This window comes from Barbatula barbatula (genome assembly GCF_947034865.1).
Source record: "Barbatula barbatula genome assembly, chromosome: 6".
NCBI classification, from domain to species: domain Eukaryota; kingdom Metazoa; phylum Chordata; class Actinopteri; order Cypriniformes; family Nemacheilidae; genus Barbatula; species Barbatula barbatula.
The window spans coordinates 17,652,117-17,676,306 of NC_136765.1; the positions used below are offsets into that span (position 1 = coordinate 17,652,117).

Consider the following 24,190-nt stretch of genomic DNA (forward strand, 5'->3'; position numbering starts at 1 on the left):
TAACCCGTCAGATTTCAGAGGGAGTCTTGTATAACACTTTTATCAACCTTATAGATTTAGCACTTTCTTAATGGGATAATTCACTCAAAAATGGAAACTACTTTATCATTTACTCACCCTCATGCCATTCCAAACCTGTCTGAATTTCTTCTGCAGAACACATGAAGATATTTTGATAAATGCTGGTAGCATTGGCCCCTTTTGACTTCCATTGAGACACAAAGCCACTGACACATTTCTCATGTTTTGAACAATATGAAGGTGAATAAATGACAGAATTTTTATTTTTGTGGTGAACTATCCCTTTGACCATTATTTATTTAGCATATGCATCCGGAAAATATTCACAGTGCTTCACTTTTTCCACATTTTGTCATGTCACAGCCTTCCTCATTTTCCTCAAAATTCTATAAACAATACCACATAATTACAATGTGAAAGACGTTTGTTTGAAAACAGCACATGTACATAAGTATTCACAGCCTTTGCTCAATACTTTGTTGAAGCACCTTTTACACCAAATTACAGCCTCAAGTCTTTTTGAGTATGATGCTACAAGCTTGTCACACCTATTTTGGGGCAGTTTCTCCCATTCGTCTTGGCAAGATCTCTCCAGCTCTATCAGGTTGTATGGTGAGCGTTGGTGCAAAGCCATTTTCAGATCTCTCCAGAGATGTTCAATCAGGTTCAAGTGTGGGGTCTGGCTGAACCACTCAAGGACATTCACAGAGTTGTCCTGTAGTCACTCCTTGGTCATCTTGGCTGTGTGCTTAGGGTCATTGTCCGGTTGGAAGATGAACCTTCACCCCACTCTGAGGTCCAGAGCGCTCTGGGGCAGGTTTATCATCAAGGATGTCTCTGTACATTACTGCATTAATCTTTCCCTCGATCCCGACTAGTCTCCCAGTTCCTGCCGCTGAAAAACATCCCAACAGCATGATGCTGCCACCACCATACTTCGGATGTTATTGGCCAGGTGATGAACTCTTCTGCCATTCAGGCCAAAGAGTTCAATCTTTGTTCCATCAGACCAGAGAATTTACTTTCTCATGGTCTGAGAGTCCTTCAGATGCCTTTTGACAAACTCCAGGCGTGCTGTCGTGTGCCTTTTACTGAGGAGTGGCTTCTGTCTGGCCACTCTGCCATACAGGCCTGATTGGTGGAGTGCTGCAGAGATGGTTGTTCTTCTGGATGGTTCTCCTCTCTCCACAGAGACATGCTGGAGCTCTGTCAATTTTTAGTTTCATTTCAAAGGCTGTGAATATTAATGTATAAGTGCTTTTTTCATTTTGTATCTTTAATTAATTTACAAAGATTTAAAACAAACTTCTTTCATGTTGTCATTATGGGGTATTGTTTGTAAAATGTTTAGGAAAATAATGAATTGAATCCATTTTGGAATAAGGCTGTAACATGACAAAATGTGGAAAAGGTGAAGTTCTGTGAATACTTTCCGGATGCACTGTACTTTATGTTTAAAGAACTAGAACCTACTTTGAAGTTGATCATAAAGCATCTGCTTCCCAGTTTATTTTTCACATAAGTGTGTGTGTAAGTCTCTGTGGTGCTGCAGGTTGCATTATTTTAGTTCTACCAGCAATAATAATTAATTTTCACATTGCAAGTCCGGTTTATTGCCCGCTTTGCCTCTCACATGAGCTGTAGTCCAGGTCCAGGCATTGTTCACTGCCCTCCTAAGTGGATCATCAAAGAGGCGGCCACAGACAAGAAGGCATGGCAGGGCCATGTGCAGTTCAGCCAAAAGCCAGACAAACAGCAAGAAGAAACAGGCCTTCAGAAGCTGGACTGCAATGTCAGACCACTGCCTTCCACAGATCTCTCTCAGCCAACAGCCTAGCTGACTTTCTCTGATCAGAGAGTTGAGGCAAGTATTCCTGTTCGAGAGATCGAAAACAATAAGGTATTGTATCGTATTGGATTATCTGCTTAGCTTTCATGTGGTGCCGTCAATAACATGTTTTAATATTTAACACTAGGTGAACGTGGAAAAGCATTACTCTTGCCATGACGTTGAGTCTCTTATTCTTGAGATTCACCCTTATTCTCTTATAGTCTGTTTGCTCCATGGACAATTTTCTTGTATAGAACATATTATTCCATGAATACATTTACTTTACAACTGTGTTCTTGAAATGGTAAAGGGATAGTTCACCTAAAAATGAAAATCCATTTTTCCTTCTATTGTAGTCAATGGTGCCGCAGAGCTTGCTTTTGGAACAATCTTCCAAATATCTTTCTTTATATTCAGCTGAACAAAGAAATGTATAGCCTAGGGTGTGTTATTTTTGGATGAACTATCCCTTTTAGCACTGACACATGGATATTCAGATACTATTTCACCTCATTTCTTATCTAATTGCTCTGAGGCTTTTGACAGTATATAATACTGATACAATAATAATCTGATACAATATCAGGGCAAAACAAATGCTCATATCAACATTATTGAAAACCAACTACTGGATTTTAACAAAATAAAAAACACGTAAAGCAGAATTAGATAATAAAATTAGCATGTCCTCCGCGTCAGCAGGGGGCAGTAACGCTCACCGCGTGCCTCCGATCTCTATGTGTCATCCCGAACTCGCAGCAAAACAACATACTGACACCTCAGCAGGATCTACTGACCCGTCTGGGTCCAAAAATCACTTAACACCATCGGCAACCTCACCGACAGGCTCATAAACACACCAAGCGACCGATTCAGTCCCTGGGAGCGAGTTTATGTTGCAGTAACCTACGTTTAAGGGTCTGGTTCCGCCCGAATTATGTCCTGCTGTCTGCTGGATTTCGGCCGGGTCCAGGACCTCAGACAGGTGCGAGACTTTCTGTTCCCCAAACAAGACAGCGCAAATCCGGAGGGGGACAAAACAAAAGCAGGTACATCTGTTATCAGTAATGTTACGTTTGTGTGTTTTGGTTTAGCTTCGGATCAGTTTGTTGATGGTTTTCTTTACTGCGGTGTTGGTTCCGAATAATTACTGCCGACAACAGGAATAACAGATAGCATCCCATCAACAGAACTCAACACATTTCCAGTAGAGATCCACATAGTCAATTGTTTCCATTAACACCAATGCAACTCCCAAATAAACATTACACATCACTACAATTCTGGTGATACTTTATAATAGCGTTTTTCTTTCACAAGAGGTTCTGAGAGGACAATACTAAGTGACTGTGGGTGTCAGCGATTTGTAAGGTTTTTGTAAGAGGGGGTTTTGGACTACTAGGTATAGAGAGTAAACATATAATCAGATAATATTTTAACAATAAAAGCCATTGAAAAGAATGTTTATAAAAGTGAAATATCAAAATGTAATGGAGAGAATGAGAAAGAGGGAGTAGAGGAAGAGAGAGGGAGGAAGGGACGTATGTTTGCCCTTGGTGAATGAGTCATCCTGCAGAAGTGTCCTTAAACACATGACTGTCTAAGTGACAACCCGAACGAAACGAAGATAAATAATGGGAGAAAAGAAAGCTGATGACTTCTGTAAATTCTTTTTATTTTAATTCAATTATTATATAAGATTCAGTGGTATGATTGACAGGCGGTGTGAGTCAGCACCCTTGGCCATAGATATCCAACCATCTCTGTCTGTCTGTCTCTAGAGAACGAGTTAACATGGGATGACTCAGACTGGGGCTCTTGGGAGAATCCTGAAAGTAAAGAGGATGGAATGCAGGTTTGTTTTAAAGGAATTCTGACATTTACTTGCCATCATGCCTACCCAAACTCATGGGCTGTTATTTTTTATGTGAAAGACAAAATTCCATTGGTTCTTACGTGTAATAACCAATTGTAGCTTTTTTTAGTTCGAATTCCAGAGCTACATTATTCGGAATAATTTTCAGTGAATAATGACTTTTCAATCTGCCTATCATTCAAAACAATACGTTGCAACAATACAAATGTTTGTGTTTTTTCATCCAAGACTGAAGAGGAAGCACAGCAGCAAAAGGACACCTCCTGGCTGCAGGACTGTGTGCTGTCGCTCTCCCCTTGCTCAGATCTGCTGGTCATCGCTAGAGAGCATAAAGCCACTTTTCTCTCCGGTACACACTTACAGTACTGTTTTCTGGTAATATCATCTTTAGTGGAGGTGGATTCTCATTAGTTTGCCTAATATGACGATTGGTTGACAGCTAAGTGGCGGACAGATGAAAGTGGACATGAGGAAATGACCCTCACCGTGAGCTGGAGCGGAACACTGAGTGTTGAAGAAGGGTGAGAGATGCGAGATGAGGTGTGGGGGTCCGCTGTGGATGGCTTTTTTAGGATGTGATCCATCAGGATTATATGTTGAAATGATGAAAAATAATAAATGCAGTGCTAATGGAAAGCATTGTTTTAGAAGTTGCTTAAGAGAGTTTGTAGTTTATGTGTGTTTAATAATAAATGATTGTGATGAAAAATTTAGACAAAGTGTTGTATCAAATGTGTTGTTTCATTTGTTTGTTTTTCTGCAGGGAATGTATCAGTAGTATTATCTGTATTCCACTGGCCAGCCAAAAGAGGTAGGTACATGTTGGTCTTCCCAGAACTTTTGACTTCGATCAAGTCTGTTTTGTGTTTAATGAGTTTTTGTTTGTGTTCAGGAGTTCCACAGGCCGGCCTGATTGGACCTGTATTGTGGTTGGATTGAGCTCAGGTTATGTCCGTTTCTACACAGAGGTACTGTTATCATTTCTGACTTTTAACCTCAACCTCACCAGCTATACATTAATATTTTTAATGAATATGTTGTATCAAACTTTGAGACATACAGATAGTGTACTTGTTTTAGACTGTGTGTGTTTGTGTGTATAGAGTGGTGTTCTCCTGTTGGCTCAGCTGTTGCATGAAGATCCAGTGCTCCGTCTCAAATGTCGCACCTATGAGATTCCACGACATCCTGGAGTAACGGAACAGGTACCAGAACATAGACACGTGTGATGTAGACAGAATCTCATTCTCTCATGTTTATGTTCAATATTTCTGTGCTCAGATTGCCTTTTGAAGTATCTGTCTGCTTCTCTTTCCATTAGCATGAGGAGCTTAGTATTTTATATCGAGCAGCCCTGGTCACCGTCGATGGGTTTAGTCTTTTCCAGTCTTTACGTGCCTGCAGAAACCAGGTCGCCAGAGGTAAGAGAACGTGTATGATTTATCTGTTTGGTTTGAAAGTAATACATGCATTAAGACACATCATAAACACCTTTAGTACCTTGTTACACTTTTGCTCTGTGTCTCTGTTGCCTTGGCGTTTAGCTGCAGCAGCAGGAAGTGATGTCATCCAGCCTCCACCATTGGCCTACAAGAAGTTTGGCCTACAGGACATGGACACAATTACCGACCACTCCAGCATAGGTACGAAAGGCTTATTGAATCCTAAAGCCTTAAATGTAAAACCACAGTGGAAAAATTGTTAAACAAAGATAATGTCTATCTCTCTTAGGAATTTCGACTTTAAGTGTGTTCGATCAGATGAAAAACGCCTCTATTCTGGGTGGATTTCACGCTTCGGTTAAAGGAAGTCCTCCTGCTATGAGTCAGTATATAACAGTGGGAGGAGGGCCATACACAGGCTTCTTCTACGCTGTAGAGGTAGACACAGACTATCTCTTTTTTTATTACTTTTTTGTCAGTTTTGTTATACTTTACAGCAGGGGTATGTCCAGGATTTTATACATGGGGTGGCAAAGGCGGACAAGAGAACAATAAGGGGTGGCAATATCTAAACGTATACATTAAAATTTTTGCAATAATAATAATAATAGTAAAGGAATAAAAAGTGTTCACATAAAAATAGTTTAAGGAGTAGGGGAATTCTCCCCTCTAGAGGACTTGTACATGTTGTTTCAAAGCAGTTTTACAAAGGTCACAAAATAGTACCTTAAAAACTCTGCCATATATGTGAAACATTATGATACTTCTCTCAGATCTGTTTCCCAGCACAATTTAATCCAAACTTGTGTGCTACTTTAAATAGTTGTTTCTGAAAGAGAACTGCAGAAACTTCATATAACTATTTAGTTCATTACTGATCATAGTTGTTTAAACAGTTTTGATATGACTAATGTGATCTGAAATAATTATTATTTCTCTTCCAGGCTACATCGTATGTATAAAAATAGACACATGTACGTGCAGTCAAGTAAATCTGCTCTGTTTAAGACGGAGAAGTAGTCTTCACTTTCTAGCATGCTCAAAGACCATTTCTGCTGTGGCTCTTTTTTGTCCAGCAGCCCACACTTTATTTATTTTAAATGCATTCATATATCTTAAACGTACAGTACAGACACGCTGTGGCCTCATTTTTGTGTCGAATTAGCAGCTAACAGTGTTAAAGCTACACAACATTAGTACTTTTCAATGTGCCTTAATCCTAACTGTGGATATACGCTGTGATCTGGCTGCCAAACGGCAACAGACACGCCTCTCTATTAGTATATTATCGATTTGCGATTCTCTGTAAACCTAATCCAAAAACTATTTGTACATTACATAAGGACCCAAGTCATGAGTGTATGGTCAGCCACTGCTTCACGGACAGTTTTCTTGTATAATCTCTTTCTCACTTTCAGGGCAGTTCTCAGCCTCTCCTCTCTCATGTGGCTCTGGCAGTGGCCAGTAAACTCACATCAGCTCTTTTCAGTGCTGCCAGGTCATTCTTTTTATTTTTATATGCACTAGACAGCTGTCCTTAAGCTCAGTTTACTCACTCTGTGTCCGTGTTTTCATTCTCTTAAGTGGTTGGTTGGGTTGGAAGAGTAAAAACGATGAGGAATCAGTGCAGAAACAGAAACCCAAGGTGGAGCCGGCCACTCCCCTTCCTGTTCGGTAAGTGTATATATGGATGTGCCTCCTCCCATTACTTTACACTGGTCTGTACTTAATTGATTATAGACTCCAATTTATCTTTTTTTTATCAGGTTTGGTCTTCCAGATTCTCGTCGGCATGGCGAGTCGATTTGCCTCTCTCCATGTAACACTATGGCTGCAGTCACAGATGACTTTGGCAGAGTCATGCTGCTGGATGTGGCACGGGGCATTGCTATCAGGATGTGGAAAGGTAAAAGAGAGAAAGACGTGTTTCCTACACGGACATCCTCGGATAAATAACTATTGAATAGTCATCACACATTTGGGCTGTAACTGGGCGTCCTGTCAGATATAATATTATTAAATGTCTGTTTTATGTTTATGCGTTCAGGTTATCGTGACGCTCAGCTCGGATGGGTGCAGGTGTCAGAAGCACGTGGGGAAAGAGAAATAGCAACGTCTCCCTCTATGCCCCGTCGCCATGCCATGTTTCTCGTTATTTATGCCCCGCGCAGGGGTATTTTAGAGGTGTGGGGAACTCAGCATGGACCACGAGTGGGGGCTTTTACTGTGGGAAAACAATGCAGGTAATACACACTCTTACTTAATGCTATACATTACATATTGTACACTCTTACAATCTGAAAATACATATTTATTCTCTCTCTTTTTCAGGCTACTCTACGCAGGTCACAGGTTAATGGGTGTGAATAGTATAACCAGTCAGGGCTGGCAGATACACACGCAGCAGATGTGTCTGTTTGACCCTTGTAATGGAGTTCTGAGAGCCATCACCATACCATTCCACCTGGCACTTAGGTATATACAAACACACATGCTGTATAAATATCAAATATAACACATGCACATAATACAGATGTCTGTTCCATGTGTTTGTCAGCGATAAGAAGAGCGAGCGTGCCAAAGACATGCACCTGCTGAAGCGACTCACCTCTTTATTGAGGAGCAGAGAGGTGGAGCCAGGTCTGAACTGCCTTATTAATATTCATGAGAGGTTATCCAAAGACAGCAACACTTTTGAATGTGGCTTTCCTTTGAAATATTAACCAGTTTTGTGTGACTTGATGTTTGATTTTTTAGCTCTGCTTGAGAGCGAAGCACAAAGTGTGTTACTGGACATTAAACATCCAGCTAATCAAAAACAGGTTAGTAAAACTCACAATCACACATACCTGTGCTCAACATTGTGTTGTTGACATATAGATTATGGGAAATATGTGATTGACAGGCCTTGGAGTCATTGCTGTCTAATAAGAATGCACCAGTGTCCTGTTTGACCAATGTTACTCGTGCACTATTGGCCAGCCTCAAAGAACAAGGTAATGCCCTCGGTTCTCACTGGGTGTGGTTTGTTTGTAATATTCAAGTTGGGTTATTCCATTTTGATCTGTTTTTCTTTTTGTATCAGATCCTGAGGCAACAGATGAGTCTTTGGTGCAGTTCTGTTCTTCACAACTCAAACTGCTTCAGCTTTATACAGACGTCCAACTACTGCACACACCAGACACTTCACCTTCTGAGACCGAACATGTGAGAAACACCAAAAATACAACATTTGTCATCATATGCTTACTGTCGTGTCATTTCAGACCTGTATGATATTCGTTCATGCGTAGAATGAAGGAACCTGATCTTTTCCATGCAATGCAAGTGACAGGTGACCACGACAAATCTCTGGTCCCCATTCACTTTCATTATAAGAAAAAGAGCAGTATACTAACATCTTATTTTTTCATTTGCATTAACTAAGAAGTGATGTGGGTTTGGAGTGACAAAAGTGAGTAAATGATGACAGAATTTCTATTTTTTCTCCTCTCTGCAGCTGTCGTTTTCCGGCATTGAAGAAGATCTCGCTCGAATCAGCCCAGTCTTGAAGCAATACACAGAGATAAACTCACGGCCCTGTGTTTCATTCGCTCAAGACTCCGCTGGGCCGTTGCCTGTCCGAACATTCCTGTCTCAGTTGGAGTGGTTCGACGGAGAGCTGAGAGTGATCAAAAAGCCTGATACTGACTGGACCCAATTGGGTATAACAGCTTTTTATACGTCATAAATGTCAGTTTTTCTCTTTTGTTTATTGTTTTTCATCTGGTATTCATGAGTTGCATGATAGATCTGAGTGTCTGTGTTATGTTTGTGTTTACAGGTAGTTTTCTCTTTTGGGGCTGTCTTTCCGGTCAGAGTCCTTTACAGAGAGTATGTGAGACTTTACAGGAGAGCGGCATCAGTCCTCAACAGCTGCTGGTAAGAGAAAAATGGAGCGTAGCAGTGATGAAAATATAAATGAATGAAATGAATATTCAAAGTATTGCATTCACAGATTTGCGGAACTAAAACATTTGCTTTGTTTATTTAAAGATCTCAGATATGTGTCAATTTCTCTCTCTCTCTCTTTCTTTGCCACTCTCCTGCAGTCTTTGCTTTTGACAGTTTGGCTGAACAAAGAAAAGGAGGTTCTGAAATGTTTGGACGCCGTCTCGAACTTGCACACTCTACTCTTCACTCTTAGCTCAATGAAAGGTCTTCAATGACATTTACTTTCTTAAATGTATATGTCATGATGCTGTTTTTAAAGATCATATTTCTGTGTGACAGGAGCAGTTGATGAGTCATGGGACGGGCAGTCCGTCTCCCCCTGGTGGCTGCAGGTGCGCACAGCATGTCTTCAGTCTGAGAGCGCGGGTGCTGCTCTACTGGCTGCTCTGGTTGCTAATCATGTAGCCAAAAGTGCCATCACCAGACTGGCACAGAGCAAAGTGAGTTTGTGTGCTTGGCTTAGTTGCATCCACATTGTCACTTTAGCTCAATTGATAGAAGTTGTGGATTCGTTCTAGGGTAACTATTGAAATAATGTATAGCAGCTGTCAGTGCATTAATGTTAATATAGGTAAAACAATGTACTTTTCTGTAGTTTCAGGAGGAGTGGGAGTGTGTGTCTCTGGAGCTCGAGCAGTGGGTGGTTTGTATAAAGCAGCTGGAGGATGTTCTCGCTTTGCAGACGTTGCTCTGTCTGCCAACCCCTCAGGGATCTACAGGGGGCACCGCTTCACGCTGCTCGGTCAAAACACTTTCGGAAAGTGGCAGAGGTAGGCAAGATAAAAACAAATTTCTGCTCGAAATTAGGGTTAAATATGTAAATATTTACAATTAATGTCTCTCGTAGGAGGTGTAGCAGATTGTGTTTCCAAGTTGATCTTCAGGCAGGGTGTGTGTCCAGAATCCTTGAAGGATATTCTGCAGCAGAGGGAGGAGAATCAATCTACAGAACAAGCGTTACAACGAGGAGGGGATGAGAGACTGGAGGGTAACCATGGAGATTTAAAATGATCACTGATCATGTGACGTTCGATTGTTTAAGGATTTAAGGATGAGCTATTGTGTGTGCGCTTTGTGTTCAAACACATTTGTTGTTATTTCAGAACTGCTGAAGTGCGTGTTTCAGCGATTCCCAAACTCACTGTCTCCTGATATGCTGTTTGCTCACTGTAGCTGGGAACATGTGGTCCAGTGGAACAAAGACCCAGAGGTAAGGATGAATGCAGTACCAATACTATAGAAATATCAGCCAATCACAGGGAACCCTTCAGATAATTTGCTTTTTTTCAATCTTTCTTTCTCTCTGCAGGTGGGGCAGTATTTAGAGTGGTCTGTGGAGTTTTTGAAGATGATCTCCAATCCTCACATCCAGCTGGGTAAGAGACATCGGTAAAATGACTGTGATGTTTTGGCTGTAACCATAAGTTTAATTTGTTTTACTATTAGAGTGGAATACAATTGAAAAATCAGTCTGTAGTGATTCAGACATTCTTATTAGTTTGTGTGTGTTTGTGTCACAGGTATCTCTGCTATGATGTGGCACACATTCTTTGTCAAACGATTTTCAGCAGCTGCCTTCCTAATGGAAAAGGTGCGTGTGTACGTGCATGCGTGTCTTGGTTTTTTGTACATGAAACATTTATTGACTATGTTTTTGTGTTATCAGGTGGGGAAAGCACCCAAAGATCGACTTTGCAGACGGGTAAGAAATACAAAGCAGAAAACAGAAACATTTGTTTTTGTTTATTGGGATTAATGTACGAGTGTGTGTGTGTTTAGGATGTCGGAATGGGTGACGGAGCTGCAAGAAGTTTCCTGGGCTCCTGCGTGCAGTTACTTCAGGCTCTGATGGAGGTCTCGTCTTCCTCTTTTCTCCCTTCTTTTCCTTTTTTCACCAGAGTAAGGGCTGATCAAACAAAGGATGCATGGGCAGAAATATGTCTGTCATTTTCCACCTGATCATGCTACAGTTTGTTGCATTGCATTAAATAGTATTTTTTAAATACATTTGCAGGCGGACTCTGGAGTGGAGGAAGTGTCTGCTCCAGATGTGTGTGTTGAGGAACTATGGAGCGCCGCGGAGGGTCCGGTCTCTATAGTGGAGTTGGCAATGGATCAGCGATCTGTTCACTATCCGCTCGTTCAGCATCACTGTGTTTTAGCATCACTGCTGCATGGTGCCATGACCTTCTCCCTGCGTTTGAAACCGCTCAGTCTGTTTGACAGCAAGGTATAAATGTATACACACTAGAGCTGCAACTAACGATTATTTTAATAATCGATTAATCTGTCGATTATTTGTTCGATTAATCGATGAATCGGATACAAATTTTTAAAAGCATTCATTTTCAACCCTTTATTGAAAAATAGAACTGACATTGCAAAACATATTTCAAAAGCTTTATTATTACTTATTATATTATTATTACAGCTGGCTGTGGTTTACATGATGCATTTCCCATCAAGAAGCCTCTCATGGTTTGCTGTTTTTTTCTGGAATTTTTTCGGGTCTCTCTGATGGTCTTTCCTCTACCTCCGCTCCGCTTTTTTAATTAATTTTTTCTCCGCTATGCTGCGCGGCGCGATCAACTTTTTTTAGTCCTGTGACACACTAGATGCGTGGCGTGAGCGTCTCAGAAGCCTGGCGTGACCGTTTTTAAATCGGCTCCCATGTTAACAGGTTAGAGCTTGCACACTGCCTGCGTGAGACGAGCCGCACGGAAAACGCGTGCATGCTAGGAATTGAATCGACGCCTATTTTTCACGAGACACGCAAGCGTGTTGGAAGCGTTTCCAGGCAAAATAGAATAGAAAAAGATGTTTATATGTAATTTTGTACACGAATACATATTAATGAATGCCATTTTGATGTTTGAAAGCTAATCATCATTTATTTGAACGTATTTTCAAATTGAATTTCATTAAACCAACATCTACACGTTACGGGATTTACATGTCCACTGTAGAAAACATCAGGACTTAAATCATGTTTATAATGCATTTTTGGAGAAACAACAAGTGAATATTGAAATAAATTATACATTAATATTCCTATTAAGTAGGCCTATGAGATATTATTACTAAAATGTTGCAAATGAATACTCCAATTAACTACTTTTTTTCCATAAAATCTTCCTCCAAGAAAATGCTTAGGCTATATCCAATGAAAAGATACATTGCATTGAATGGGAATATTAATTTATGTCCATCTTAAACACATATTGCATAAAGTAAACTCGTGCATCAATTGATAACGTTACATCTTTAATAACATATCTGAGAATCATCTTAATACGAATTGTGGTTCGTATTAAACCCCAAAATGTATTGGTGACTGAATTATTTTTGTTTTTTATGCTCTTAACAATGTGATTAAAAATGGAAAAAAATATGACACACTACAATAACAACGTAGTCTAGTGTGTCATCTGAGTGACGGTCCAACATCAGGTAATAAAGCTACAAAACATTTGGAAATGTTATTTAAATAAACAGACAGCCTACTTACTCATTTTTCGGATTTTGTAAGGTGTAGGTTATGTGAAAAAAGTTTAAACATGTCGTGAATACAAGACCCTTGTCTGTCGGCGGCCTCCCTCTATGTCACCTATAGCAGCAGCAGCGCGCCAGCGCCGCGTCAGGCACGGTGCTGGTGTGCAAAGATACAGAAAACACGACGCAGCCGCCACAGAGCTGACACGCTACAGAAACGCCACGCTCACGCCACTCAAACATGTGGCGCGCGTTATAGTCGCGCGATACAACGAATCGATAATGAAATTCGTTGCCAACATTTTTAATAATCGATTTTTATCGATTTTATCGATTCGTTGTTGCAGCCCTAATACACACACATAAACATCCAAATGTATAATTTAGTAATTTTGGTTAGAGTATGAAGTATGATTCAGTCAAATTTGTATCGACATCACTCCACTATAAGTGTATTGAAATGTTTTTGTTGTATATGTAATTTTAATTCACTATATATAAAAATAGGGCTGTCAAACCATTAATCGCATCCAGAATAAATGTTTGTGTTTGGGTAATATATGTCCATGTACTGTGCATATACATTTTGTATTTATAAACACACACATACATGTGTATATATATTTAGGAAACATTTACATGTATTTATTTATATTTACCAATAAATTATTTATAAACGTATATATTTTTATATTTTCTTAAATATATGCATGTATGTGTATGTTTTTATAAATACAAAATGAATATGCACTGTACACAGACATACAGCCGTGGAAAATCTTAAGAGACCATTTTAGAGACTTTTAGAGAATTAAAAAATTTAGTATTTATAGATATTTGTTTATGTAAAATGATCATTTTTGTCTCATTCTGTTAACAACATTTCTACCAAATTTCAGAGAAAACGATTGTTTCTATTTGCTCTTATTTGCAGAAAATGAAAACTGTAGAAACAGGTCCAAAAAACAGAAAATATGCTCTGTATTTATTCAGACCTCGAATACACAACTGGAAAGAAAACAAGCTCATATTCACTCAAGCATTACAACAATATTTGTACATGTATTTATGAAAAGTTCAAAAATATTTGTTATGCGATAACTGTGATACAAATCCAGGTTTTCATGTGTCTTGTCTTATTGCTGTCAGTCTTTCACATTGCTGTTCGATGACTTTGTCACTCCGGAGGTTTGAATTTGTTGAAATTCTACAAACACTGAACTGAAATCGCCACAATACATCTAGAAATGCTGATCTGAAATACACACTTGAAATGGTCTCTTAATTTTTTCCATGGCTGTAAACACAAACTTTTATTCGGGATGCGATTAATCGTTCAACTCTGTATAAAAACTGATTTCAATTTGATGAGTCCTTCTACAGATTTGTGCTCATTTGTACTTCTAAATTTACTGTCAACAGGGTAAGAATGCATTCTTCAGAGATCTGACCTCCATTCAGCTGTTACCTAGTGGAGACACAGACCCCAATCTGGTAGCTCTTAGACAAGAGGTGAGAAACAGTGCCCCCCTCATCACTGGATGCAGAATTTTAAGTTTAATTTGCCCATTTATAGTTTTATTTGCCAAATATGCATCTGGAACAATGACAGTGACATGGTTTTGGCTACATAATATAATTAATGGATGCCAGGGGCCGGTTGGATAAACACCTCAGACTTACATACATGTTAGTCTGCTAACTTTTCTCAAGACTGGTCATAAGTTTTTTAAGTCAGTTACATAATAAGGTAGATTGGTCTAATTGAGTTCTGAAAAGTAACACTAAATAGTCTAACTAACTGCTAGTCAGTGCGACTAGTTGTCAAAGGTCCAGTGTGTAGTTTTTTGGAAGAGCTATTGACAGAAATGCAATATAATATACATAACTATGTCTTCAGAAGTGTATAAAGACCTTACATAATGAAGCGTTATGTTTCTCTTTGCTCAGTCAGTTATTTCTAGCGCGGGTCCCCTTGCATGGAATGTTGTTGACATGTCGCCATGTTGTTTCTACAGTAGCCCTAAACAGACTAACTGCTATACAGAACACTTTTCAAAAATATATGTTAACTCATTCAGGGAAGAAGTGAAAACGTGACAACATCTTAATCCTCTAGTGTTTTGAAAGGGAGAGGGTGGAGTGAGCCGTTGGTTGCAATTCACAAACTCACCGCTAGATGCCGCTAAAATACACAATGGTCCTTTAAGGCACAATCTTACCTAAGTTACTATGTTTATGCAACTGGCCTCAGATAAATGCTGGGTCTCAAACTAACCGTTAAATGTTATTGTGTGTGTAGTTTCTGATGTCGGTATTAACAGGCTGGGTGAAGGCCCTGGCAGAAGCCGAGGAGAATGGAGTCGGACACAGTAGCACAGAAGACGTGTGGCCATCTGTGTGTATGGAGCTCTCGTCTCTACTGCAGGTCAATACTGACATTCTGCGCAGACACCTGGTGTGTGAACTCTACAACCAGGGCCTGGACCTGCGAGCAGAGGAGGTAACACACCCACACAATGCATTAAATCTGTGAAAAAAATGAGTGAAATGTATGGAGCGCTATTATATTTTGTATCTTTAATAAGTTTATTCATAACATGTTTGTTCGTTTTGTCATTTCTTTTTCTGTTGTCTCTCAGGTGATGATGGAAGTTCAGGATAAGGATGTTTTGGGTTCTCAGCTCTTGGTGTTGACGGGTCAGAGACTCTCCTTCTCTCTGCTCCACTCACAGACACAGACCAAACCCAACATGGAGCTGCTGGCCCGTCTGCCACCCACCCTCTGCACCTGGCTCAAAGCCATGGTAAGAAGAAACACCCTAACATTTACATTGTTCACAAGACTGACAGTCTTTAACGCACCCTTATGTTTGTCAGGACCCCAGTGAGCTCCGTTGCCCCTCGGTACCTCTGTCTCAAAGCGGCCAACTAATCAACAAAGTCATCGAAATGCTACCTGAAAACCACGCACAGTACAGCCTGGCACTTCACCTGCTGGAGGCTGTGGACTCTTTACAGGACGAGCCCTGATAAACAGATATGCAAGACTAGAAAGAAAGCGAATACTTTTTATATGTATAATCCATATGCTAAATCTGTTCTGGGTTTTACGCAAAGTACTATTAGCTGGGTTTCATTTATCCTCCCAACAAGCACTAACATGACACTTGAATATTCAGTCAGGGATAAAGAGCCTTGGGTCACAATCTGTAAGTGTTAATAGAAGTAAAACAATGATATCATGTAGACTAATTTACATGTAATTATAAAGTCTGGGCTGTTCTTTACAAAGAAGCCTTAAGTGAATATTGTCCTATATCATCAAAACATTACAGTGTATGAACACAATATGGGAGAGATATATTCTTCTATTTGGACTTCTATGTTTCCAATGATGATTCTCATTTACTCTGCCAAACAAGTGTCTAATATATGTCTCATTGATGCTTTTTATTTTAACTGTACAACTTTGTTTCATCACAAGTTAAGACTGAAGATTCATTTCCACTAGTTTCATGCAGTCCTGTACTAGTTGGTGCATTGTGGCTGCCCATGTGATACAATTTAACCAGTCACCGAAGTTTTCAGGAGTTTGCTGTTATGTAAGTGAATGTTCTCATTAAAAAAGCAGAGGTGTAGTTGCCCCAAAAATGAACATTGTGTCATGAATTACGTAACCTCAAGTGGTTACAAACTTGTATACATTTCTTTGTACTGCTAAACACAAAGAATGATATATGGAAGAATGTTAGCAACTGAGATTTTCACTATCGCTAAAATGAGGTAAGTTTAATAGTAGATTTAATTGATTGTCAAAGGTGCCCCAGAACTGTTTATTTTCCTAAATTTTTCAAAATATATAATTTTGTGTTCAACAGAACAAAGAAATTAATAGATTTGGGACAACTAAATCTTAAGTGTTAAAAAATTAAGTGTTACTATTAGAATATTAAAAAGTCTCAAACAAATCTGGAATACACACTTAAGTCACTTTGGATAATGGCATCTGCCAAATGCTAAAAATGTAAAAACTTTAAATTCATGTATTTATATATATTCATAATTTCATCTTTACTGGCTTAAATATAACAGGAAGTGATGCAATGAAGCAACATGTACACCTAAACAGAACAACTAAAATTGACATACAGCCTCATTCATTGAACAAATTAATTATATTTGTTCAAACAGTTTGGAAAAAATATTCTTGCATTAACTGTATTTTATGTAAGAATAATTTAACTAATGATTCACACAAATTTGTCCTGCTTGTGTTTCATAAATGAATCCCACTGACAGTACGGTACATAGTCAATTGAAACGACGTATTAAATAAAACTTGTCCTGGACAGAATGTGAATTTATAGCCAATAAAGTTAGACTACACTCACCACACATAGATATATAAACACACCAATTTTACTTTCCAACATATTAACATCCACTGGCTACAACCTCAAAAAGAGCACTGATTTCAGAACATAAGCCCTGTCCATTTAATCATATATATTTTGATTTGTGAGGTTAACAAACATCAGCCGAGTGTCGGTCATTTGGCTTCTCTTTCCAATTTCTCTTTAATTTCTAACAGTCCATCTCTTCTGACCCCTGAGAGGCATGCTCCACCCAAAGCTTCTGTTAACTTTTTGCATTTTACATTAGCAGCTTCCTATCAGTCCATCGTAGCCCTTGCGGCGATTTGCAATTATCACCAAAGGAGGTGGTAGGCCAGTGGGTGAGCGGTCATCATGGCAGCAGTCAAATTTACTTGGCATTCTCCAGCACAGTCTGACATCGTGGGCAGAGGCAGTCGGGCTCATCTGATGTGTAGCGTCGACATCTCGGACAGCGTGAGAGAGAGGTGGGTATCGCGGCTATGCTGTATGCACTCTCTTCTTGAATCATACCACCTGGAGAACACACAGAGAAACAGTTACGACCCAAAACAAAACCACCTGCTAAGAGCGGACAGTTCTGGTTTCTTACACAATATATTAAGTCATGGATCTACAAATGTTAACACAACTCTTATGTTTGTTTCGGGAGAAGAACGCAAAGAGCATCTCACCCTCCAGATTTATGAGGAACTTTCCAGAACTGGTCACTACATCTTTTGGTAAATCGCGCGGTAGAGAGCTTGTCAGTGTGGTGCGTGTGGTCATCATGAGTTCAGTCAGCTGAGAGGAGGTGGAGGTGGGTTCCTCTTGAAGAGACTATGGAAGAGAAAGACTTTACTTATTTCTTTTTTTAATTATTCAGTTGAAATAAAAAAATAAATCTTGTTTATGTATTATTATTGTTCCTATTTATATATATATTTATTAGTATTGTATAATTTTAATTATAGTCAAGATTTACCTCCATGAGCTCAAAGAACAGGCCGGGCTCAATGGCAATGATGAGTTCATACTCAGCAGCGTTACATCCCGGAATTGATGACAGGAAGGAATCTCGGATAGCACAAGCCCCCTCCACTGCTTCCTCCAATCCCGGCCGTCGCCACACGGAGCTGGTTTTAATCCAACCGCTACGAAACAAAGTCTCCCCCTCTACAGAAAAAAAAAGAGAAGTACATGAATACAACATAACCCTTCAGCCACTAGAGTCTAAATGAGTGTAAAATAATAGCAACATTGAATGTATTTGATGAAAAAAAACTGTGTGTACCGTCATGTCCGGGTGCATGCGTGTACACATCTTCAGCCAGGTGAGGGAGGACAGGAGCGATAGAGCGTGTCACTCCGTCCAGGATCTCTTCTAGAACCGTCTGACACGACCTTCGACCTACAGAGTCCTCAGCATCACAATATAATCTGAGAGAGAGCAAGTGGTGGTAAAGTTGTGTTAAAGAACAGGGAAAAAAAGCCTGAGGTGTTTTGAAAAGGAAATAAAATATACAGAGTTCTCTGGACGAAGATTTTAAATGTTACCTGTCTTTAATGATACTAAAGTAGAAGTTTGATAATTCTCTGGTGATGAAGGCTTGTAGCAGTCGGATGGCGCGGCCGCTGTCAAACTCGCTGTAAGCATCGGTTACCTACAACACACACACAAACATTATTTTATTCCTTTAGTATACCAAACATTAACCTGTGCAATATTTTCACATGTTTTATTTATGATTTGCTCTCTGTCAGCCTGTATAATCAAACAAATATGGACAAACCTTAATGCTGAACTCTCTGAGCTGGTGCAGCATATACTGATCTATGTAGTGCATTTGTTTGGGGTCCACAGCTTGAGAACGAGGATCAAATCCCTGGAGGTTCCCCAGAAGAAACCTCAGAGTGTTTCTCAACTAGAGAGAGAAGACCAGTCAAAGTAAATTAGAGTCAACAAAACATGTACCCACATATAGAAATTTGATGCATTTCACCTCTGATTTACCACCCAGGCCAGAAATGATGAAATAATCAAATAAACCCACCTTGTTTATGCTTTCTTTGGCTGAGTTTAGTGTGTTAGATCCAATCTGAATTTCAGAGAACACATTCGACTCGGCAACCCACCATCTCAGAACATCAGCACCATACGGAGGAGAGACAGACAAGTCCTTGACAGAGTGAAACAGATATACAAATGTATTCATTGTTTGGAATATTACAATTCTGTGTTTTAAAATTCTATCTTGACCTTGACCATTATATTACACATTAGATCATGTATTGATATTCAAACATCGGTCTCCCTTTTCTCACCTTCCCCCCATTAATAACAACATCCGGATCGATCACGTTGCCAATAGACTTTGACATTTTTTCTCCTTTCTCGCTTACAGCAAAACCATGGACCACTAGCGCTCTGAAACACACACAAAGTGAATAAATGTTTCTACGTGTGAATATGCGTATGTATGTGTTAAATGCACTTGTATGACTCACCTGTAAGGGGCTTTATTCCGCACCGCCACACTTGTAAGCAGAGATGACTGGAACCACCCGCCGATCTGATCTTTCCCCTCCACGTACGAGTCTGCACGCGGGTCTGATTCTAAAACAGGCCGAGATACGATCTTTAATTTAAACCGGACCAAACACACCACGTCAAGGATCTCCAATGTGACAAAACACAGTGAACTCACCCGGTAGAACAGCAGCCCACGAGACCCCACTGTCAAACCAGATATCCAGGACATCTTCACCACGCACGTAATCTGACGCTGCACCCGCTTTACTCTAACAGGTACATTTTATTTGAAGTCAAACACTATAGATCCATTGTATAATCTTAACTTTGTGGCTTAGATACATAAACATACATTTTGAAGAACTTCCGGAGTGAGAAATGTTTCCACTGGCTCCGCCCACCAGCTGTCACTCCCTTTCTCCGAGAAAACTTGTGCGATGCGGGTCACCGAATGTCTGAGAGAGAGCAAAGGAATCTTAAACTTAAAGTTCTTTTAATAAGCATGTTAACAATGGTGTCAATACAAATGCAGTATGTACTTGTTTAAAAGGGGCTCTCCAGTCTCTTTATGGTAGAAGACAGGAATGGGGACGCCCCAGCTCCTCTGACGAGAAATACACCAGTATGTCCTTCTGTCCAACATCCCCAACAAACTGGATCTCGCAGATTCTGGTATCACACGCACCTTCTGCAGAGCAGCCTACACAGATACACACTTACTGTCATTCAACCAATTTACTACCATGATGCATAAAAAGTCAAATCAATATAAAAAACTTTTTTAAACTTAAGAATTTCTTATTGAGCTCTTATTATGTATATGGATGTGACCTGTCATCTATAAAGATACATGTCTCATACTTTAAATTGAACGTAGTTAAAGTCATTTTTCTATATAGAAACTGATAATAATTTTACACACAATTAGTTTAACAATTAGAACTGATAATATTGATCTTTTGAAAAATCTGAAAGACATTCATGCTTAATAGCATCATGAATATAACGGCCAATTACAAACTAATGGACTATTTTCACAGCTAGTATGACCAAGGAACATCACATAAAAAATATGAACTATCCAATATTTTCCAATATACTATCCAAACTATCCATGTATTTTATACTATTATATTATACTTTCATGTTTGTACAAATATGTATTTATTTATTGTAAAGCTGCTGTACAAAAATTGTGAAATTATAGCAATGAATCTGAATTGAATAAACACTTCACAACTTGATGAAATATTGTTGATTGTTTTTAAAATTACAGTAATAATAATGAAACTTTGCATTATACCAGACAGGAGGGTCTAGTTTTCCCACCAATTTGGGCTACTTTTAAACTGTTGCTGCGGGTAGTTTTATAATCTGCGGATTAAAAGTAGAATGGCTTCATTGATCAGGTCAAGGAAAGAAAATTATTTACAAAAACAAACAATTACTAAGTGATATTCATCATTATGAGTAATGCATAACGGTGACTGTAAAATATGTATTTTTGAAGTAGAAGTGGCATATTTTGTGTTTTGGTATTTGGGCTGGTGTTGCTGGGCTAGTTTCAGAAGTTGGGCTGGTTTTGTTCCACAGATCTGGCAACACTCTCAGACATGCTCTTGACACATTTGTGAAATTCAACCAGCTGACTCTAATTAGCATGTTAACTCACCTTAGCTTTGTCTTTAAGACTGGCTGTATTAATGAACCACTGTTTACTGGCTCTGATGACAACCGGCTGTTTGGTCCTCCAGTCATACGGGTAACTGTGGACACAATCTTCCTCTTTCACAGCAGCTCCTGCAGCCTTTAGCATTGAGATCACTGTCACATACACACCAAAGCATTATTAGTGATATAACATTTACTTCAATCCTAGAAACACATTCAGTTTCCTTCCTCTCCCTCACCTGCTGCACTTCCTTCTGTCATCACAGACTTATTCTGCAGTTCTGCTCCGGCAAGTTCTGTGAACTTGCCCTCCTCATCAACCATGCACTCCTTAAAAGAGTTATGGCATTTAAAATGATGTAAGCAACATATTCTTGCTATTCCAATAAGCTGGCACGGGATTGGTCAATACAGGCTTCCGTGACATACCACAGGCAGACTGAAGTGCGTGGCAACGCTGTAGTCTTCCATGCCATGGGCAGGAGCTGTGTGCACCAAACCCGTTCCCTTGGTCATGGTCACATGATTAGCCGGCAACAAAGGCACTTCTTTTGAAAGATTTGTGGGATGCTGGCAAACTCCACCTTCAAGATCTGACCCTGGAGAGAGAGAGAGAGAGAGAGAGAGAGAGAGAGAGAGAGAGAGAGAGAGAGAAGACACTTAGGCCAGTTTAAGGCAACTTGTAAAGTGTTTCATGCCAGTGACACCAGATCTACCTGCAAATGTGGCCAAGCTCTCCAGATTGGTCCCCAGTATAGTAGCGAGGCTGCCGATGCGCTCTGTGGCCACTAGGAGGAGCTCCATATTATCAGCTCTTTTCACTATAGAATACCTGAGGAAAAGAAAGGTCACATGATCATGCACATAAGATTATGTGCATCGCACAGTTTCTTTGGAATGTGTGAGAGTTACTTTGTTTTGGGCATGTAGCAAACGGCTTGATTGGCTGGAATAGTCCATGGCTGAGTGGTCCATATCAGAACAGACACCTGACCCAAATCTTCTGAAACAAAGACACAGGCATCAGGAACTGCAAACGTTATTTCTGTGATGTGCTTGTAACGAATGTGTGTGTCACACACCTGCGTTTGAAGCGAGTTTTGCAGGTAGGGTGAGCAGAGGGAAAGTCACGTACACGGCACGACTCACATGTTCTGGATTATACTCCAGCTCTGATTCAGCAAGTGCCGTCCTGGAAAGAGAGACCAAAAACATAAACTATATCCTGACATGAGCCATATGCCTAAATTAACAACTCGGAGGCATCTTGAACTTCTTTTACCTGGATGACGGTGACCAGAATACAGGTTTATAATCCTGATAAATTAAACCCTGTGCAGACCATATAGAGAAGAAGAGAAGTGAAAAAAAAAGAGAATTGCTCAGATAAAAAGGTTAAAGCGTTGGATTACTGGAATAACTGGAACTGTTATAATATGTAAAACACACACAAAATGTATCGAATAAATCAGTTGATCCGATAAAGCTCAGAGATGCAGAACAGGCGCATCATTCAAATTCGAGAAAACATCCATCAGAAAGAGACTTTCTCACCTTGCTGTGCATGTCCTGGAAAACTTTAAGCTGGACTGCTTCATATTTGCCATCAAAAGTGTAATAACAATTCTCCCAATCAGCCATGACACCCCAGCGCTGGAATGATGCACGCTGCCGAGAAATGGCTCTCTCTGCAAACTCACGCGCTAAATAGACACAGACAATAACATAAACAGACTAGAAGTCATTACAAACTTCCATGATTCTGACAAAACTGTTTTTTTTGTGTATTTCCTTGGGTTCTTTCTTTGAGCTACTGACCTTTCTGTCTGATCTGTAGAGGTGTCAGCTCGCTGGTTCCCAGGTCTCCCAGTGCTTTGAGCTCAATGGGCATCCCATGGCAGTCCCAGCCCGGCACATAGTGCACCTGTCTGCCTCGCAGCATCTCAAAGCGGTTCCGGATGTCTTTGAGAATCTGCAGGAATGATCAAAAAGTCTTGACTGTTTATTTGATAATAACATTATGGAGTTTAAGTGAGGGGGGACCTAGGATGTAACAGGGGTACCTTATTTAGAGCATGACCCACGTGTGGGTCCCCGTTGGCATAGGGTGGTCCATCGTGAAGGCAGTACTCCTTCTTGGCCTTTCTCTCCCTCTGCCATGTATACAGCTGATCGAAACCACATTTCTAGGGAGCACACAACAATTCACAGGTAAAAGCAAATAAAAGACATGTTGTTCACCCTCAGCTGCTGATCTTACGTTTGGGATTTTGGTAGCATCTTTTTAGTTTTAACAACGACAACGACTCCGGCAGAGATCTGCTTCTTGATCTGGACCTGACGGTCTTACCTGCTGGATCTGGATCTCTCGCTCCAGGAGGTTCGGCCCGTTCACTCTCATGGGGAAGTCAGTGCGGGGCAGCAGGACAGTATCCCGGTACCGACCCGCAGAGTCTGCGGAACACAAACAGCGCGCTCCCCATCGCGCCACACCGCCGAAACCTACCGCCGAACGCCGAAGCAGCAGCATGAGGTACTCTGACAGCTGAGATTCCGACCGGGATGAGAGTTTGTTGTGGGATGTGACCTCCTCCGCGAGGGCGGAACTCTGGTTTTGGGCCGGACCGAAAAAAACGACGGACAACCACGAGAGCCTCGAAGGGACAAACGGAAACGCGTTTTTATGATGTTACCACCGTTTACAAACACGAGAGGGCGCTACAACAACACGTGTGACTTACATGTCTTCGGAATGTAAAGAGATAAAAACTTTTTAAACTTAAATTATTAAGTAAAAGATCGAGTATAGCTTTGAGTAGATAATTTTTTAGAAACAAAAAATATTAAAATGCTGATGATTGGCTTGCATCTTTTTAATGAAATATTACGAAATTTGACCATGGTTTTTACGCAGTAGTTTAACTTTATTTGTAACGTAAGTATACGTATTACAAA

At 40.1% G+C, this 24,190-nt stretch overlaps 2 protein-coding genes across 5 annotated transcripts; one reads left to right on the forward strand and one right to left on the reverse strand.

Annotated features, from left to right (window-relative positions):
- The first annotated feature begins 2,554 nt into the window (after positions 1-2,554).
- Positions 2,555-16,304, forward strand: rab3gap2 (RAB3 GTPase activating protein subunit 2 (non-catalytic)). Of its 3 annotated transcripts, none has more exons than XM_079458904.1 (35): positions 2,555-2,901; positions 3,634-3,707; positions 3,957-4,077; positions 4,168-4,249; positions 4,492-4,539; positions 4,621-4,696; positions 4,832-4,933; positions 5,050-5,149; positions 5,273-5,371; positions 5,460-5,608; positions 6,589-6,668; positions 6,755-6,844; positions 6,937-7,076; positions 7,218-7,413; positions 7,502-7,645; positions 7,728-7,810; positions 7,928-7,992; positions 8,076-8,166; positions 8,256-8,377; positions 8,670-8,874; positions 8,994-9,091; positions 9,262-9,367; positions 9,443-9,603; positions 9,759-9,933; positions 10,011-10,151; positions 10,267-10,373; positions 10,473-10,539; positions 10,684-10,754; positions 10,830-10,865; positions 10,943-11,062; positions 11,178-11,393; positions 14,078-14,167; positions 14,958-15,158; positions 15,298-15,462; positions 15,536-16,304. In XM_079458904.1, exons 1-35 carry the CDS (start codon positions 2,790-2,792, stop codon positions 15,686-15,688), a joined length of 4,086 nt encoding a protein of 1,361 aa, XP_079315030.1. In that variant the 5' UTR covers positions 2,555-2,789; the 3' UTR covers positions 15,689-16,304. The 3 variants fall into 3 exon arrangements, with proteins under 3 accessions (XP_079315030.1, XP_079315031.1, XP_079315032.1); XM_079458905.1 differs by having other exon boundaries at positions 2,590-2,901; positions 10,943-11,017; XM_079458906.1 differs by having other exon boundaries at positions 2,597-2,901; positions 4,168-4,268.
- iars2 (isoleucyl-tRNA synthetase 2, mitochondrial) lies at positions 16,087-23,886 on the reverse strand. Of its 2 annotated transcripts, none has more exons than XM_079458908.1 (23): positions 23,586-23,886; positions 23,299-23,421; positions 23,054-23,207; positions 22,790-22,938; positions 22,518-22,567; positions 22,318-22,427; positions 22,148-22,235; positions 21,952-22,067; positions 21,665-21,834; positions 21,475-21,565; positions 21,237-21,388; positions 20,104-20,264; positions 19,917-20,019; positions 19,740-19,833; positions 19,540-19,648; positions 19,357-19,459; positions 19,086-19,211; positions 18,825-18,956; positions 18,589-18,695; positions 18,326-18,471; positions 18,017-18,207; positions 17,727-17,871; positions 16,087-17,568 (listed from the first exon to the last, which is right to left on the reverse strand). In XM_079458908.1, exons 1-23 carry the CDS (start codon positions 23,763-23,765, stop codon positions 17,423-17,425), a joined length of 2,946 nt encoding a protein of 981 aa, XP_079315034.1. In that variant the 5' UTR covers positions 23,766-23,886; the 3' UTR covers positions 16,087-17,422. The 2 variants fall into 2 exon arrangements, with proteins under 2 accessions (XP_079315034.1, XP_079315033.1); XM_079458907.1 differs by having other exon boundaries at positions 16,275-17,568; positions 22,148-22,238.
- Positions 23,887-24,190: the final 304 nt, after the last annotated feature.

Excerpts from the sequence above, each read along its gene's own strand:
- iars2 (XM_079458907.1), bottom strand. The coding sequence starts at position 23,765 with ATGCTGCTGCTTCGGCGTTCGGCGGTAGGTTTCGGCGGTGTGGCGCGA. Across the intron at positions 22,239-22,317 it reads AAAACTCGCTTCAAACGCAG|AAGATTTGGGTCAGGTGTCT; the intron begins GTGTGTGACACA and ends TCTTTGTTTCAG. Across the intron at positions 18,957-19,085 it reads CCAAAGAAAGCATAAACAAG|TTGAGAAACACTCTGAGGTT; the intron begins GTGGGTTTATTT and ends TTCTCTCTCTAG.
- rab3gap2 (XM_079458904.1), top strand. The coding sequence starts at position 2,790 with ATGTCCTGCTGTCTGCTGGATTTCGGCCGGGTCCAGGACCTCAGACAG. Across the intron at positions 6,845-6,936 it reads GCCACTCCCCTTCCTGTTCG|GTTTGGTCTTCCAGATTCTC; the intron begins GTAAGTGTATAT and ends TTTTTTTATCAG. Across the intron at positions 8,167-8,255 it reads GGCCAGCCTCAAAGAACAAG|ATCCTGAGGCAACAGATGAG; the intron begins GTAATGCCCTCG and ends TTTTTGTATCAG.